This window comes from Erpetoichthys calabaricus, chromosome 1, assembly GCF_900747795.2.
Source record: "Erpetoichthys calabaricus chromosome 1, fErpCal1.3, whole genome shotgun sequence".
Classification (NCBI taxonomy): domain Eukaryota; kingdom Metazoa; phylum Chordata; class Cladistia; order Polypteriformes; family Polypteridae; genus Erpetoichthys; species Erpetoichthys calabaricus.
This window is the reverse complement of record NC_041394.2, coordinates 155,840,631-155,858,592: the sequence shown is the minus strand read 5'-3', so window position 1 is coordinate 155,858,592 and position 17,962 is coordinate 155,840,631. Positions and strand designations below refer to the sequence as shown.

At 37.7% G+C, this 17,962-nt stretch overlaps 1 protein-coding gene across 9 annotated transcripts in view; it reads left to right on the top strand.

The window, feature by feature from the left end:
* Positions 1–17,962, top strand: part of wnk1b (WNK lysine deficient protein kinase 1b) — a 293,364-nt gene that overhangs the window by 186,343 nt on the left and 89,059 nt on the right. For all 9 annotated transcript variants that reach the window (XM_051920252.1, XM_051920244.1, XM_051920239.1 and 6 more), the window contains 4 exons: positions 8,485–8,658; positions 8,783–8,831; positions 11,008–11,145; positions 11,520–12,985. In XM_051920252.1, coding sequence (XP_051776212.1) covers positions 8,485–8,658; positions 8,783–8,831; positions 11,008–11,145; positions 11,520–12,985 — 1,827 coding nt within the window. The remainder of the gene's footprint in view (positions 1–8,484; positions 8,659–8,782; positions 8,832–11,007; positions 11,146–11,519; positions 12,986–17,962) is intronic.

Here is a 17,962-nt window from a genome sequence, read left to right as displayed (position 1 = left end):
TAAAAAGACATCCATCTTGTCAGAAAGTTATTAAAATTCGTGTGGTACAGTGTCATGTAACCCTTTACAATGGCAACTGAGTATCACAGTGAATCCTATTCTTTGGATATGGCACATTTGCCAGCCATTTACCAGCCAATTTGACCCATTAACTCACTTTGGGCCAGGCAAATCTAACTGCAACATAAAAAAGGAATCTTGTCACCAAGCTATGAAAGTATGGGAGGCAAAATGGTGCACAACTCTCTAAAGCGCCTGTTAAATATCAAAGTTAATCCTAGTCATTAAAAATGGGAATGTGACAAATTTGCCAGTCAGTTTGAGCCAGGTACTCACAAAGTTGTCGAACATCACATTGAAATCTGTTCATTAGATAAGGGATATATGGGAATATGACAAATTTGCCAGTTCATTTGACCCATGTACCCAAAGTTCAAATGCAATTTAACAAAGGAATCTTTCTTTTCTCAAAACTAGTGTAGCCCAATTCTATCTAACCCTCTGTTGTGCCTGTTAAACATCTAATTCCATTCACTAGATATGGGAATGTGCCAACTTTGACTGTCAATTTGACCCATGTACCGAACTTGTATATAACAGAGGCATCTGTCTTGTCACAAAGCTGTGAAAATCAGGGCTGCCCAACATCACTTAACGCTTTACTGTGCCCATTAAACTTCAGAGTACACCTTATTCGTTATATATGACAGTGTGCCAATTTTGTCTTTGAGCTGGGCAAAACTGGACTGACACTTTGAAAATTAAGTTGGTCCAATTTGATGTAACTCCTGTGAAAGGGAACAGCCCGGACACAGACAGGCAGACACGTTGCAGTCCATCACCACACGTTTATTTACACTATTATTATACAAGTCACTAAGTGCACCACACAACAAACCCCCACCGACTCCCAAAGTCCAGGCTTCCAGCAGCCACTTTCTTCTCCTCACAAACACTCAGGGCCTCTCCTTGCCGCCTCCTCTGACCTCGTCCACCTCCTCACCCGACTCCAGCCTTGATTGCAGGGCGGCGGCTCCTTAAATAGGTAGCTGGGTGCGGCTCGCAATCAGCCACCTGCCACACTCCTTTACATCTGATCAAGTATGAAATGTGAAAAACTGATTTATTTTTTTTTCAAATAAACGGCTGATTTTATCTTTTTATGCTGCAGAATATTTTCACTGGATCTTAAATGTTGAATAAGAAACTGCTTTGCACAAGTTTCATAAATAAGAAACTGGCTGGAAGTGAATAACTTTAGGCTCACGTGAAATAGATAGATAGATAGATAAATTGTCACGTTCTCCCCATTTCTCCATGGGCTTTATGCCATACCACCCGATGACTCGCAGGTGAAGTAATTAGAGGGTCCAGTGGTGCACCCCTGTGATGGATTAGCGCCACAGCCTGGGCTGATTGTCCACGGACATTCACTAAATGCTGCTAGGGAAAACTCCAGTTCCTGAGACCTCCACTTAGATTACAAACATGCAACAACGAGGTGGCAATTGAACTGACAACCAAAGTTTTAGCTTTAGGATCGCTGTCAAAAATAACTCAATCATTCCATCTTTGTGGCACATGTGTAGTAACAAAAATTGATTGTTTATTCTTCAATAGAGAATGTCTTGTGCATCCAATGATGTATTTTTGACAGTTTATTCACACTTGAGAATTGTACTTGGACCTTTCAGAAGCGCAAGCATATTTTTTAGAAGCAAACGCAATTTTCAGGAGTGCAAGCGTTATTTTCAGAAGCAAGCATAAGTTTCAGAAGCGCAAGCAAAATTAACACGTGTGAAATGTAAGTTTGCCTTAAATTATTACTAGTTATTTTTGACAGTGTTCTTACTCCATATAATCTGAGCTGACCCTCTAAAGTACTCATTCCTAATTCTGTACATCCTCATCACACCCAGTGTAAATCCTAACATCTTTTAAGTCTGTCACCCTGTAGCTCTGTCCCCTGTCCTTTTGACAGTACCACTGTCTCCAAACAATATAACATAGCAGGTCTCACTATCGTCTTGTAGACCATCCCTTTCACTCTTGCTGGTACCCATCTGTCACAAATTACTCTTGACACTCTTCTGCACCCACTCCACCCTGACTGCACTCTCTTCTTCACCTCTCTTCCACACTCCCCTTTACACTATACTGTTGATCCCATGTATTTAAACTCGTCCACCTTTGCCAGCTCTACTCCCTGTATCCTCACCATTCCTCTGACCTCCCTATTCTTCACGCGCATGTATTCTGTCTTGGTCCTACTGACCTTCATTCCTCTCCTCTCTAGAGCATGTCTTCACCTCTCCAGGGTCACCTCAACCTGCGCCGTACTCTTGTTACGGATGACAATATCATCCACAAATATCATAGTCCACAGGAACTCCTGTTTAATCTTCTCTGTTAACCTGTCCACAACCATTGCCAATAAGAAAGGGCTCAGAGCTGATGCATGATGTAACCTCCACCTTAAATACATCTTTAATTCCTACTGCAGACTTCAACATTGTCACACTTCCCTTGTACATATCTTGTACCACTCTTACATACTTCTCTGCCATCCCTGACTTCCTCATACAATACCACAAGTCCTCTCCAGGCACCCTGTCATATGCTTTCTGTAAGACCATAAAGATACAATGCAACTCCTTTTGGCCTTCTCTGTACTTCTCCATCATCACCCTCAGAGAAAACATTGCATCTGTAGTGCTCTTTCTCAGCATGAATCCATACTGCTGCTCACTAATCATCACCTCTCTTTGAAATCTAGCTTCCACTCCTCAGGCACCCTCTCGCTTTTCAAAATTGCCTTAAACAATCTAAGACTCCACTTCCATCTCTCCATAACGCTTCCACAGGTATGTCATCTGGACCAACAGACTTCCCATTCGTCATCCTCTGCATAGATGTCCTTGCTTCCTCCTGGTTAATCCACTGCACCTCCTGTTTCACTATCTTCCACATCATCCAGCCTTCTCTCTCATTCTCTTCACTCATCAACCTCTCGGAATACTCTTTCCATCCGCTCAACCCACTTTCCTAACTTGCGAGTATGTTTCCATTATTATCATTTATCATCCTAACCTGCTGCTCATCTTACTTCTTCCCTGAACTCCATTTTACAGTCTCCCCTTTTCATCTTCCACCATTGATCTTTGGCGTTGCCCTACTTCTGTTCTTCTTGATCTCCAACGTCCATCCTATGCTGCTTAACTATGCCTTCCTCTGACATGACTGTATTCTCCAATCTCCTTCAGACTGACCCTCCTAGGATATAATCCACTTGTTTGCATCTTCCTCCACTCGTACCTCACCCTGTGTTCCTTTTCTTAAAATATACAGTTAGGTCCATAAATATTTGGACAGAGACAACTTTTTTCTAATTTTGGTTCTGTACATTACCACAATGAATTTTAAATGAAACAACTCAGATGCAGTTGAAGTGCAGACTTTCAGCTTTAATTCAGTGCGGTGAACAAAACGATTGCATAAAAATGTGAAGCAACTAAAGCATTTTTTTAACACAATCCCTTCATTTCAGGGGCTCAAAAGTAATTGGACAAATTAAATAACTGGAAATAAAATGTTCATTTCTAATACTTGGTTGAAAACCCTTTGTTGGCAATGACAGCCTGAAGTCTTGAACTCATGGACATCACCAGATGCTGGGTTTCCTCCTTTTAATGCTCTACCAGGCCTTTACTGCAGCGGCTTTCAGTTGCTGTTTGTTTGTGGGCCTTTCTGTCTGAAGTTTAGTCTTCAACAAGTAAAATGCATGCTCAATTGGGTTAAGATCAGATGACTGACTTGGGCATTCAAGAATTTTCCACTTCTTTGCTTTAATAAACTCCTGGGTTGCTTTGGCTGTATGTTTTGGGTCATTGTCCATCTGTATCATGAAACGCCGCCCAATCAATTTGACTGCATTTAGCTGGATTTGAGCAGACAGTATGTCTCTGAACACCTCAGAATTCATTCGGCTGCTTCTGTCCTGTGTCACATCATCAATAAACACTAGTGTCCCAGTGCCACTGGCAGCCATGCACGCCCAAGCCATCACACTGCCTCCACCGTGTTTTACAGATGATGTGGTATGCTTTGGATAATGGGCTCTTCCATGCCTTCTTCATACTTTTTTCTTGCCATCATTCTGGTAGAGGTTGATCTTGGTTTCATCTGTCCAAAGAATGTTTTTCCAGAACTGTGCTGACTTTTTTAGATGTTCTTTAGTCCAATTTAGCCTTTCCATTCTTGAGGCTTATGAGTGGCTTGCACCTCGCAGTTCACCCTCTGTATTTACTTTCATGCAGTTCTCTTCATGGTAGACTTGGATATCGATACATCTACCCCCTGGAGAGTGTTGTTCACTTGGTTGGCTGTTGTGAAGGGGTTTCTCTTCACCATGGAAATGATTCTGCGATCATCCACCACTGTTGTCTTCCAGGTCTTTTTGCGTTGCTGAGTTCACCAGTGCTTGCTTTCTGTCTCAGGATGTAACAAACTGTAGATTTTGCCACTCGTAATATTGTAGCAATTTCTCGGATGGGTTTTTTCTGTTTTCACAACTTAAGGATGGCTTCTTTCACCTGCATGGAGAGCTCTTTTGACCGCATGTTGTCTGTTCACAGCAAAATCATCCACATGCAAGCACCACACCTCAAATCAACTCCAGACCTTTTATCTGCTTAATTGATGACATAATGACGGACTTGCCCACACCTGCCCATGAAATAGCCTTTGAGTCAATTGTCCAATTACTTTTGAGCGCCTGAAATGAAAGGATTGTGTTAAAAAATGCTTTAGTTGCCTCACATTTTTATGCAATCATTTTGTTCACCCCACTGAATTAAAGCTGAAAGTCTGCACTTCAACTGCATCTGAGTTGTTTCATTTAAAATTCATTGTGGTAATGTACAGAACCAACATTAGAAAAAAGTTGTCTCTGTCCAAATATTTATGGACCTAACTGTATATTCAACATAACCATGTCCATCCTTTTTGCAAAATCAACTACAATCTGATCTTCTCCATACCACTCCTTGACACCATTCCTACCTATCACCTTCTCTTCCCTTCACCAATATGTCCATTGAAGTCCGCTATCTTCACTACTCTCCCTTGGGTACACTCTCCACTACTTCATCCAACTCACTCCAGAAATCTGCTTTCTCATCCATCGCACACCCAACTTGTGGGGCATATGCACTAGTAACATTTATCATCACACCACCTATTTCCAGGTTTATAATCAACACTCTTAACACTCTTTTCACCTTCAAAACATTCTTGACATAGGGTAGGGGTTTATCCTGAAGGAACACTATTTCTCCTCCCATTCAAGCCCACCTCTTGATACATCTGGTCTTACTCTCCCCTTCCATCTGGTGCCTTGCACACATAATATATCTACCTTCCTTCTCTCCATTATATTGGCTAACACTCTTCCTTTACCAGTCATACCGCCAACATTCAAAGTTCCTACCCTCACTTCCACTCTCCTAACCTTCCTCCTCTCCTTCTGCCTCCGAAAAAGGTCTTCCCCATCTTCTTCTTTGGCCAACAGTAGCCCAGTTTCTCCCAGAACCTTGTTGGCTATTGTTAACCCGGGCCTCAACCAATCCAGTATGGAAATCTGTATTGTTGTCGCATATTGAACTGGCAAATATCTCTTGAAATCATTGTAGATCATTATCTTGACAGTGATACATATTTTTCACATTCATTTTAAAGTAATATTCATATTAGTATAGAGAGTAAACTGGGTCACTTTCAGTTTTTTGTGCATATTTACACTCTTAATTGTTTCTCATTTTAATACGAGACTGAAGTATCATTAATACTTTATTTCCTAAACAGTGTCATATAGTATCTAGGGACAGGAAACCACAAGATTGTGAGTTCATTTCATGTTTGTAGCACCCAGTGAGAAGCAAAAAAGTCTGAAATTGCTTCATTAATTGAATGATTGATTATTATATGATTATGATGAATGGATATATGTTAATGCTAATTATGATGGCTTAATCTTAGGTCACACAATTAAAAAAACTGCATAATGTTATTTTTTAGACATCAAGCTACTGGCTACTAAGATTGACCATAAGGAAGACTATGGTTTGAATTAATTCAGTTTTAGTGTATTTATAGTAGGACTGCAGAGTACATAAATGTAGTGAGTCTTTTTTAGAAAGGTAGTGCATTTTTGCTGATGAATTTTAATATGTTTGACTTAAAAGGAAAAGTTACTTTAATCTGTAAGGAAACTTTCATATAAAAATGAAGTTATTAGACTCTGCCTTAAAGGAGTTTTATTTATTCATAGAGAGTGATAATATTGTAATGAGAACACGTTCATTAACTAAATGAACACTAGGTTCCATTTAGTTTGCAAGTTGTACTCATCTCATTTAGTGGGAAGTCAGCAAGCTGCTTGGGCTAAAGTCGTTCCACTTAACTGCAGTGCAAGTGGTAAATACTTTTGGAAGCAAAGGAATAGGTTATCACTGTCTGAAGCCTGACGAGGGCAGACTAATATTAATTATCTGATACATAGGTACATTTACCATCAATACCAATAAAGAACACCTTAACCTCAGTAATAATCAGTTTTTATAGTGCTTAATTTCCCTTAAAATAATGTTTTACTTGGTTTCTTCCAGTAGTTCTAAAGACTAGGGCACATTTCCCATGATTCTCAATTTGAATCTGCCTGGTTACTGGGTGAGGTGTTTCATTAATTTACACAAGTTAAGTCTCTCAGTAATAATTTTAACTCTGCTTATATAAAACAAATTGATTTAAAACATGTGAACCTTCATTTTATATAGTTTTGTAAGTACCTATTATCATTTTTAAACTAGTTAATCAGTATAACACCAGAGCTATTTAAGTTCTTCATTTAACCTTTAAACTTAAGTTAAAAATCCAAAGAAACTCAATTTATCTTGTTAACATAGGTAAAATTTGTTTCGTATCTGTATAACTCTTGCCAAAATGCACTTGTTTAGATAACTCCTTTATTCTGGTCTATTGCACTTTTCAGATTATTTAAACATTGGGCATTTCTTGGCTATACAGCCACATCATGTGCAGACATGTATTCTGCTGATGTTAAAATAATTATATTCATTGGATAAACTAATTTTAATGAACAGAAAAAAAAACCCATGGAAATTTGCCATAAGTCAGCAACACAGATGCAAAGTCTCAAGGTAAAAATACTGCCTTGATATATGTTTGATTCCTTTGCTTTAGAAGAAAACAACAATAGAAAATACTGTTGATTTACACAGTACCAATGTCACATTTACCTGTAATATAGTTTTAAATGATTAAATTTAGCGATAATACAGCATTTAGTGTTTATGGGTAAGTTATTTGGATTAAAAAAAGAAAGTATATATTAAATTGCATGATGAGCAAACTGATTATTCCACCAACTTTAAAAATAACATCCTTGATGTGTTATGCATCGTGGAGAAAAGTATGTGTTGCTCAAATGCATATAATTTGAAACCATGTACAAAAAAAATTTGAAGTAGTTTAAAGCTTATATGGGTGCAGGAGATGGGGAGGGAAGCAGAACGAGAGTGCTGCCTACAATTAAGTACCAGTATGTTGGGCATTTAAATTTTATGAAATAACTGTCTTCTACCTCATACAACAATATTTAATGGCTTCTGTACATCCTTCATGTGGGGTAGGCAGATTTCTTAGAGATGTATTTGATCCATAAATTTTTATTACATAATGGTATTTTAAGTTTTTATATTGAAATTTTTATGTATATGTTTATCGGATAGTATTAATGTATTTAGTGACATTTGTAAAATTAACTTCCACATTACTTCAATCCACACATTAATTTTACAAAGCAGCTTTCTTCGGCACAGGATATGGAGAGTTGTATTCCCTTTTTTTAAGGACAGAACGCAAGTCAGGAATCAATCCCTACATTCCCCTACTTACTTATTTTTATTTACTCTTCTGATATACTTGCTAATTGGGTAATTCCATGTCAAATCAACACACTTATGGACCTCGTCACAGATTTTAACGAAACTCGGCTTTATGACTTTAACTGGCTGTATCTCCCTAATGTAAGTTGCACAGCAATGGTTCTCATATCGCTTTAAAGCCCTTTTCCAGCTCTATATTTTGCATAAATACAATGCTATCCCCAAAATGAAAAATTACCTTGTTATGAGTGATTATAATTTTAAAAATTGAACAGCAAAAAAAAAAACTATTTTAAAATTGTGATAAATTTCAAATGGCTTCATGGTACTCCCAAAAAGTAATATAAATCGAAAGATAGAGAACTAATTCCCAAACTAAAACCATACATAAGAAAGTAATGACTGTGCATTTTCTTTCTTCATGTTTATGGTTCAAATTGTTAGGATCTAATGCAAATACAGGCTCCTATTAACACTTAACATAAATCACTGAATAGAAATATGTTGGCTTTTTATGCAGGTTGAAAGTGAGTTTATCTTGGAGAGTGAGAGAGATTCCTTCATTGACCAGGTGCGTGAAATTATTGAGAGGGCTGATGAAATGCTAAGTGAAGATGCCAGTGGAGAGCCTGAAGGTGAACAAGGTTTAGAGAGAGATAGTGTAAAAGGGACATCCTTCTTCCCGGAATCCCAGGTAATAAACATCTAATTTTAAACCATAGAAGGGTTTATATGCATAATAATACATAGTTTGATTTTTTTTTGCAAATATTTCAATGCAAAAAAAGGACATTTTTTCCTTTTCTCTTGGTTTAAAGATTTTGAACGACTTCAGGGTACCAGAGCCTGCAATTCCCCAATACATGGGTAAGTACATTTTTTATAATGAAGTGTATATTTCTTTGATATCCTGTGCGTTTAAAAGATGTTAGTACATTAACTATTCTAGCTAGCTTTGTCAGATTACCATCATTATTCTTTACAGCGAAGCAGTACATGGCTGTAGGTACATAAACAAAGAATCCAAAGCTAATGGGAGAGGCTCTATCAAACCTGAACTCTGGAATATTATTAAGCAGTTTTAGTAATGTTTTGTTGTGTTGTATATTTGGGGCAAGTTTCACTTTAGTCTGAGTGTTTAGTTTTATATACATTGGCTTCAGAAAGTATTCATACCTGTGCACTTTTTCATCTTTTGTTACATTGCAGCGTTATGCTAAGATTGTTTACATTTTTCCCCACATGAAGTAACAATCAATACCCTAGAATAGCAAAGCGAAAGTGGGATTTAAGAATTTTTAAATTTATTAAAAATAAAAACAAAACTGAAATATCACATTGACATGATTTTTTAGATCCTTTTCCATAACACTTAAAATTTGGCTTAGGAGCATCCCATTCTGTTGATCATCATTAAGATGTTTCAACATTTTGTTTCAAATCTGCTGGTGGTAAATTCAGTTGACTGGACTGATTAGAAAAGGTACACATCTGCCTTGAAGGAGGTCCCACAGTTGATGATGTTTTTCAGAGCAAAAACCAAGCAAACTTTTCAGAATTTAGAGACAAGTTTGTGGTATTGTACAGTTTGGGAGAAGGATGCAGAAGAACTCCTACAGCATTGAAGGTTCCCAGGAGCACACTGTTATCCATAATTCTTAAAATTGTAATATGTTTGGATCAACCACACCTCTTCCTATAGCTGGCTGCCTGGCTAATCTGAGCTGTTTGTGGGAGAAGGACCTTAATAAAAGAAGTGACCAAGACCCCATTTGTTTTTTGGACTGAAACCCAGTGAACTGGTGGAGATGAGAGGACTTCCAGAAGAACAACCACCACTGCAACACTCTACTAATTTATGCTTTATGGCAGAGTGTTCAGACAACACATGAAATCCTGCTTAGTTTGTTCTCAGTTCTAAGCATCACATCTTGAGGAAACTTACCTTTGCAATATATTCCAGCGGTGAAGCATGGAGGTGTCACCATCGTGATGTATGATTGTTTGTCAGTGGGATAAAGTTGGAAACTAGTCAGGTTAGTGGGAAAACCGAACATAATCTGCTCCACAGCATTCTGAACCTCAGACTTTACAGATGGTTCACCTTCCAGTAGGACAGTGACCCTAAGTACAAAGCAAAGGCAAAACTTAGAATGTCCTTAAGTTGCCCAGCCAGAGCCTGCACTTGAACCCAATTGAACATATCTTGATAAATTTGAAAATAGCTGTTCACTGACAAACCCCATCCAGCCTGACAGAGTTTGACAGGATTTGCAGAGAGGAATGGCAGTAAATCCCCAGATTCAAGTGTGTGTGATATTTCATTTTTTTATCTTTAATAAATTTGCGAAAATTTCTAAAATCATTTTTGCTTTGTCATCTTACGTATTGAGTGCTTCTTGATGAGAGGAAAGTGTTAATTTAAATGATTTTAGAATAAGGGTGTAACATAATTAAATGTGTAAAAAAAGTGAAGAGGTCTGAATACTTTCTGAAGGCACTGTATTTCTTTGTACCATTTTGATGAGTGTAAAAAATACTTTTGGAAGATCCATCCATCCATCCATTTTCCAACCCGCTGAATCCGAACACAGGGTCACGGGGGTCTGCTGGAGCCAATCCCAGCCAACACAGGGCACAAGGCAGGAACTAATCCCGGGCAGGGTGCCAACCCACCGCAGGACACACACAAACACAACCACACACCAAGCACACACTAGGGCCAATTTAGAATCGCCAATCCACCTAACCTGCATGTCTTTGGACTGTGGGAGGAAACCGGAGTGCCCGGAGGAAACCCACGCAGACACGGGGAGAACATGCAAACTCCACGCAGGGAGGACCCGGGAAGCGAACCCAGGTCCCCAGATCTCCCAACTGCAAGGCAGCAGCACTACCCACTGCGCCACCGTGCCGCCCTTTTGGAAGATAATTTTCCAAAATGTACTCGTAAACTTAATTTGAAAGTCCCTTGATGCATAATTAATTTTGAAATGCTTCTAATTATGGAAAAATGCTTTACAATTTTAAATAAATGTTACAGGAAGCCAGGCTGGTACGGCAACCCAAGTCGTACATTCTGCAGGTCGTCGTTTCATAGTGAGTCCAGTTCCAGAGGCAAGGCTGAAAGAACCTTTTTTTTCTACGGCAGCCACGTCAACCAGAGAAGTGCCAGTTACAGGTATACACAGAAATAGGAAATATTTGCTTTCATTGCTAGAATGTATTATGTGTTTTATCTCTTACCTTTTGATTGCAAAAAATGATAAAATAATTAATGAGATGAGGCAACTATGGCCAGTCTGAGTGGGAACATAGCTCATGGTGATGCTCAACATTTGTATCCTTTTTAACTACCATGGGGTTTTAATAAAAAAAGATGATGTGGAAAGGCATAGTTTTCATTCTAGCAATGATCTTTGTATTCAAATTTCACTGTTGAAGTTTTCTTCTGTTTACATTTATGTATAACAACCTTTTATATTGGTGAACATAATAGCCCTTATAATGTATGTATTAGTATGTATTAACACATTTTTTTTCTTTCCCTCACAGCACCAGTTTTGAACCTCTCTCACTCTGCATCTTCTGTTAGCCTGCAGCAAGCCTTTACTGAGTTGCGGCATGGCCACTATCAGGAGGGGCCTAGCACTGCTCCACCCATCATTAATCTCCCTGTGCCCCCATTGCCCGTTTCTGTTCCAGTTAACAGTACTGTTGCTGGCATTGTTCCAGTCACTACAGGAGGTGCCCCAGTCTCTACCCCATCCACTGTCCAAATTGCATCATCTCCTTTCATCCAGTCACAAAGTGTTAGCACTGAGACATGCTCGACTTCCATAACTACTGCCTCAAAAACTTTGCCGCATCCTGATGTGAGCTCTGTACTCAATGTCTCCATATCCATTCCATCTCCTTCAACAGTTCAGTTGCAGCAACAACCTATTTCCCAGGTGACTTCTGTGGAATCTACTTTTCTGAATGCAGTGACAATGCCTTTGGTATCTCAGGCAGGACAGCAGGTTATTTATTCTGGAGTTAGTTCTTTATCTCCACCTTTGTCAGTGTCTCAGTCTACACAACAGCCTCTTTTAGGGGTTGCTTCCAGTATCAGTGCCCCAGCTTCCATAGTTCCACATTTGGCATCTCAGCCAGTCCAAACTACCAGTGTCCTTTTGCCAAATATCAATCTTCCCACCTCTGCTACTTTTCCTATGACATCTGTGTCAACGCAACAAGTCATAGGTGTTCCAACAAGTATCTCTGTACAAACATCAGCTTCACAACCTTGTCCTGTGATTACCAATACTGGCACGAACATTCATGATCTGCTGCCTTCCATAATCCCAGTACTTCCTGAACCCTCCCAGTCATCCTTAGTTATGACAGTGCCAGTATCTGTTCCTTCACTCGCCACAGTTTCAACTACCCAAGCACTTGTATCACAACCAGCTGCTATGCCTCCTCCAATTGTACATTCTGCTATGTCAGGTTTGACCTTTCCATCTAGCAGTGGTCCTCAGCTAGCTCCCCTGGCTCCTGTCCCCTGCTCTCTGCCTGTTGCTAGTAGTGCTCCAGTAGTTCAGCAGACATTAGTTCAAACCCAGCCCCAGTCTGCCCCTTTGCCAAACCAGCCTCATGTACACAATGCAGAATGTGAAAGTGACTTGCAGCCTAAAGCTCCTGGTATTGATGATATAAAAACACTGGATCAAAAATTACGTTCTTTGTTTAGTGAACATAGTGCAGCATTAACCTCTAGTCAAGTAGAGCCTGCTGATAATGCAGGAACACCAGGCCAGGCTAGTGCCCCAGGTACAGCAGGAACCACATCTACCACACCTATGATTGTACCCCCAACCAGCCTCCCTCTTGGACCAACAGGGCTCCCTATCAGTACGCCAGTAGCCACACCAGGGCAGGTGTGCACACCAGCAGCATATGGTCAGATTTCATCTACAGCAGTGCCAGGAACAAGAGCAGGAACACCACCTGCCAAACTGCCTCTAGGAAGAGTTCCGGTAAGTAAAAAATTATATTTTTGTAAGGTCTATAAAAAATATATCAAAAGATAACATTAATCAGGAGCTGTGTAAATGACAAGTTGATCATTTTATAACAATTATTTCCCTCTTAATCATTTTAACATCACCTTAATTTTTATGCTTTTTATATAACCACTAATGGCTGTGTAAAAAAAGGTAAAGCTTCTAATTTTTTTAGGAATGACAAAACTCTGACCATTGCATGATCCTTTTTAATACATGCTTACTGCAGTTTTGCTCTCTTCAGTTGGACTATTTTTTTGAGGAAAATTTTATATAATTCCGTTCTTTTTGTTCATTTTTGCTATAATGTTTAAGCTAATAATGGCAGTTGCTGTACCAGTACTTACTGTGGCAACCTTCTTGTTACTGTAGCATTACAGTAACACGTTCTATCGTTACTGAACAACAGAAGTATTTTTAATAAAAAGAATGTGGTACAGTACCACATAACGTGTTGTTGATTTTGTAGCACTATACAGACGTGGCTGAAAATACTAGTAACCTTGTATATTATTCAAATAATTCATCAATCATCTTGAAAATTACTTAAATTAAATTTGTAATCTATACCTGTGTTTCTTTGGTTTGCAGTTAAACAAAACAAAAAGCGGTAAAAATTCAATTCTTGCTGATTCTTCAAAAACATTCCAAAATGGTCTGAACAAAGTTATTGAAATATTTAAAAGTTATAAGAAATAATTGGATTATAGTGATACTTCAAGCAGGCTAATCTGTCTTAATTAGTATTATCAGTGTGTTCAAAATTACTATCACTCTTTCAGCCAGTTTAAATGTGTTAAGTGTATGTCACTGTATTGTGTGTGCAACATTAAACATGGAAATAAAAACAAAAAGTAGACGGTAGTCAACAAGTTGAGGAAAAAGGTAATCATTAAGCATGGTCAATATAAAGCCTACTTGACAGTCTCCATAAAGCTGCTAGTCCCATAGTGGGCAGTTTTATCATGATGTTTAAGACCAATGAGTTTCTGGATATGACCACAAGAAGAAAATCAACACAAGATTAAATAAAAACATTGTTCAAATGATGAAGAAACAACCAAGGAAAACTTCAAAAGTAATCTAAGCTGATCTTCAAGCTCAGGGTGCTACAGTTTCGAGTCTTACCATCCATTGAGGTCTGAATGAAAATGAGCTTCATGATAAAAGATCAAGAAAGCCCCCACTTCTACGTGAGAAATGCAAAAATGCCATATTGTAGTTTGTCAGAATTCATGTGGTTAAGTTAGTCCTTCTGAGAGAATGTCTTTTGAACAGGTAAAACAAAATGGTTGTGTTTTTTTTTTTTTTGATAAATCGCACCTGCCTGTGAATGCAACAAACTGCATGTCACAATGAAATTAGAAAACTATTGTTGCATTTTGGAAAGAGATGCATTGTCAGTAAGCTGAGCCTTGTTCACACGTTATGGGTCCTCCAGTAGAATAATGACTCAAAACATGTCAAAAAAACACCCAAGAATGGATCAGAAGAAATCAATGGACCGCTTTGTTATGAGGCAAGGTCTGAATCCCAATAAACATCTGAGAAAGGATATGGATCTTGAAGTTTGAGAGAAGTCACCCATCAATGCAGATTGTAGCAGTTTCCGGTGGAGGAATGCGCAAAAATAATAATGAAATAGTGTAGAAATCTCATTCAGTGCTACCAAAATTGATTGATTGCAGTTGCTGTTGTTTCCTGAGGCTGCGCTAAAAAAAGTAGGTTATGGCTACCAATATTTTTGTCTGTCTTTTTTATTACTTAAAATATGTCTGATCATAAATTAAAAGCAAAGTATCTGTTCTTTTAAATATTTAAAAAAAAAATTATTTTTTTTTTTATAAATGATAAGGTACCAGTATTTTCAGCAGGCTGTATTCCTCTCTTTTTTCAGTAATACATTGCTTTAAAGATACCTGCTCACATTCTTTTTCATCTTGGAATATCTTAGATTTTATATTAACTTCACGGTGTCCCTCCCAAAGAGAAAAAATAGTCAAAACTAATGAAAAAATTGAAATGTTAAAGTGTATAGATCTAGAATGAGATCTTGGTTTAATTACTCCTCAGTGCTGTGGCAGTCTCTATCAATCTCTATCATTTTGCACTCCGTAATATTTGGCTGAAGCTGGTTGGAAATTTCCTACACCTATTTTAAATTATTTGAGAAATGGAGACAAAATAATTGTGATTTTTTTTTTTTCCATTCATATGTTGCAAGATTGAATATCTGTTTTCTTGGTTTTAACCAATGGCGTTGTTTCCCTGATAGTGTGCACTGTATCATTTTACTTTTGAAATGCACACTTTTTCTCCAGGGTCACTTTTTTGACATTGGGGCATTTGGCTTTATTCAGTATTTATAAGTAGTTTACGGTATTTTTTTTCTTGTCATCTTAATCAGATTTCCTGTTCTTGCTTTATAGTGGAGAAGGTGTGGCGTTGCTAATGTGAAGTTTTGTTTTTAAGCAAATTTAAATGCCAATGCACAAAATATATAAATATTTGATTATCTGTTTCTATTTTTCATTTTGTATAAATTTCCAAAGTTCTTATATTTTCATTTCATCTAATTTGAAGATGAAATTCTTTCTTTTTCATATTCAAGATCTGCAACAATACAATGTCAAAAAATGGTGGGGTAATTGAATAGTTTTGAAGGCACTGTGGTTTAATCTGTACAAGTGTTTATAATGACCATGTTTTGAATTATTTTGTTTTATGTTAGTACTGACTCATCTTGTTCGTGTTTTGAGAATTATACTACTATTAGCAATTCGGCCTTTTAGGTAGTACCCGTTGAGCATTGTTGCTTTGGAACATTATAGGCCAGCATTGAAGGCTTTAATGTCTGTTATAAGAAGTTAACTGAAAATGGCAGCATCTAGCAGCCATAGGCAGAATCTGCAAATCAGTAATGTATGAGGGGAGGGAGGCATGTACAGGTGCGACTATGTTGCCATCTGATTTTATTACTGAAAAAGAGTAAAACAGCTGAGATGCCAGTCTCACAGGGCCAAATGTTATTCTCAAACTAGAATACACGTCTAGGGACAACCCGTTTTTTTAAAAAAAAAAAAAGTGTGTAGTGGGTAAGCTACAAAATCCTGCTGTATAAAGTCCAATCCCTCTGGGCTTCTTCCTAAAACACCTACCCCCAGTTTCTCAAGTCTGTAAGTTTTAAACCACTGCCAGGGTTTCAGGGAGAGAGCAAAATATACTGAACAAAAGACTTTATGCTGAGAGAAAATAAGAAGCCAAAACTGCTGTTCTCCATATAGGAACTCAGTAGCACAAGGTAACTGAAGCTTCACAATTAATAATTTACACGCTGTAGTGTGCACTTTTACAGTGGAGACACACATACACCCTGTGTCAACATATCTTTAACGTTTACCATTTGTCCAATGATGCCGAGAAATGCCAATATATAATCTGATGCTACAGAAAAGTTTTTTCCTTGCATAAAGTAATGTTTATAAAGTTTGTTTTAAAAAAGTGCAATGTGCTCTCTGCATACATGACATGCATTTATTTGTCTAATGGGTTTTTTTTTTTTTTAGAGACTTTTTGACTGTAGACAGTTCATCATAAACAGAAGCTTGCTCTCTATCTGACCAGGTTAACGAGAGTAACTTTGATTTTTGCAGTTCAAAATTACTGCCTTTGCTTTGAGTGCTGCCATCACGAGGTGTTGGATTGGTTTAGAAATGTGACACTCAGTGAGCTGTCTAATTATTCCAACCCAGTTTTAAGCAAAATTCACCCATGGTTGTTTCCAGACAGATACATCTGACTTTAGTAAGACTAGCACTTATCCACATTTTTTGGGGCCTTCCCTAGGCCAAGAGTACATGATGGGGAAGTTATTTGCATTAACAGTGAAAATAGTACATCTATTTCATACCTAAAGGAATACTCCAACCAAAAATGTTTGTTTTAAACACAAGTCCAAGCAAGTAGCAGCTTACCACCTCCTGTCATTATATTTGTACTCTTATTCTCAACTGGAGTATACTTCAGGATTATTTAGCAGCTGTCTGTAAAACTGTCATCTGATCTCTTGCATGTTGAAGCATCTTGGTTATGCACAGGTATGAGGCATTTTCTTTTCCGGATACTTTTTTACTCATTTATTAAAATTTTAACCTTTATTTGTACTGTTAGTGGGATTTGCAATTTTATCTCTGTGATTAGAGCATGAAGTGAGGTTACGTGCATGGGTATGCCGTCCTGGCATCTGCTCTGTCCATCAAATTCTAATGTACCGTACAGTATCATTGCAATCAAATCTCGAAGGGAGAACCCAGCTGTCTGATCTTATATACATTTTAACATTACAGTGCTTGTGACCACTGAATGAGGACAGAAGGTGGTTCTTCAATTTCAGTTCTTGGGCACATTTAAGTACATTCCATGTGAACTCTTTCCTGGAAGTGAAGTATTTAACAAAAATATGTTGCAAGTATAAAACTTTACATTGGTTATGTGAGATTTTTTATCATTGACGTTTTTGTTATCGTTTACTATTGTCTGTCACTATTCTATCAGAATTTTTTTATCTTTATGCATGAAAATGTGAGATTAACATTTTTTTTTCGGCAATCACTATAAACTACATGGGGTAAGTAACATTCTAAAAATATAAATCATTTTTGGATTGAGTATTCCTGTAAGGAGAAAGGCTTTTATATTTGTCCAGTTTTTTCATTACTCTCTATTGTTAATCTTGAGCTTATTCTAATATTTAAACTTTAAAGAAATCACATCTTTATAAAAAAAAAAATCATAACCTAAGTGCATGAGACACTTTTGGGTTTGTTGTAGTTTTGCTGTAAATAAACTTAAATAGTCTGGTATTGTGTGTATTAGTTTAAAATGGAGATTGAAATATATCAGATGGAAGGTGTATAATACATCACTTTTTTTCTTAATTTCTTGCCACAT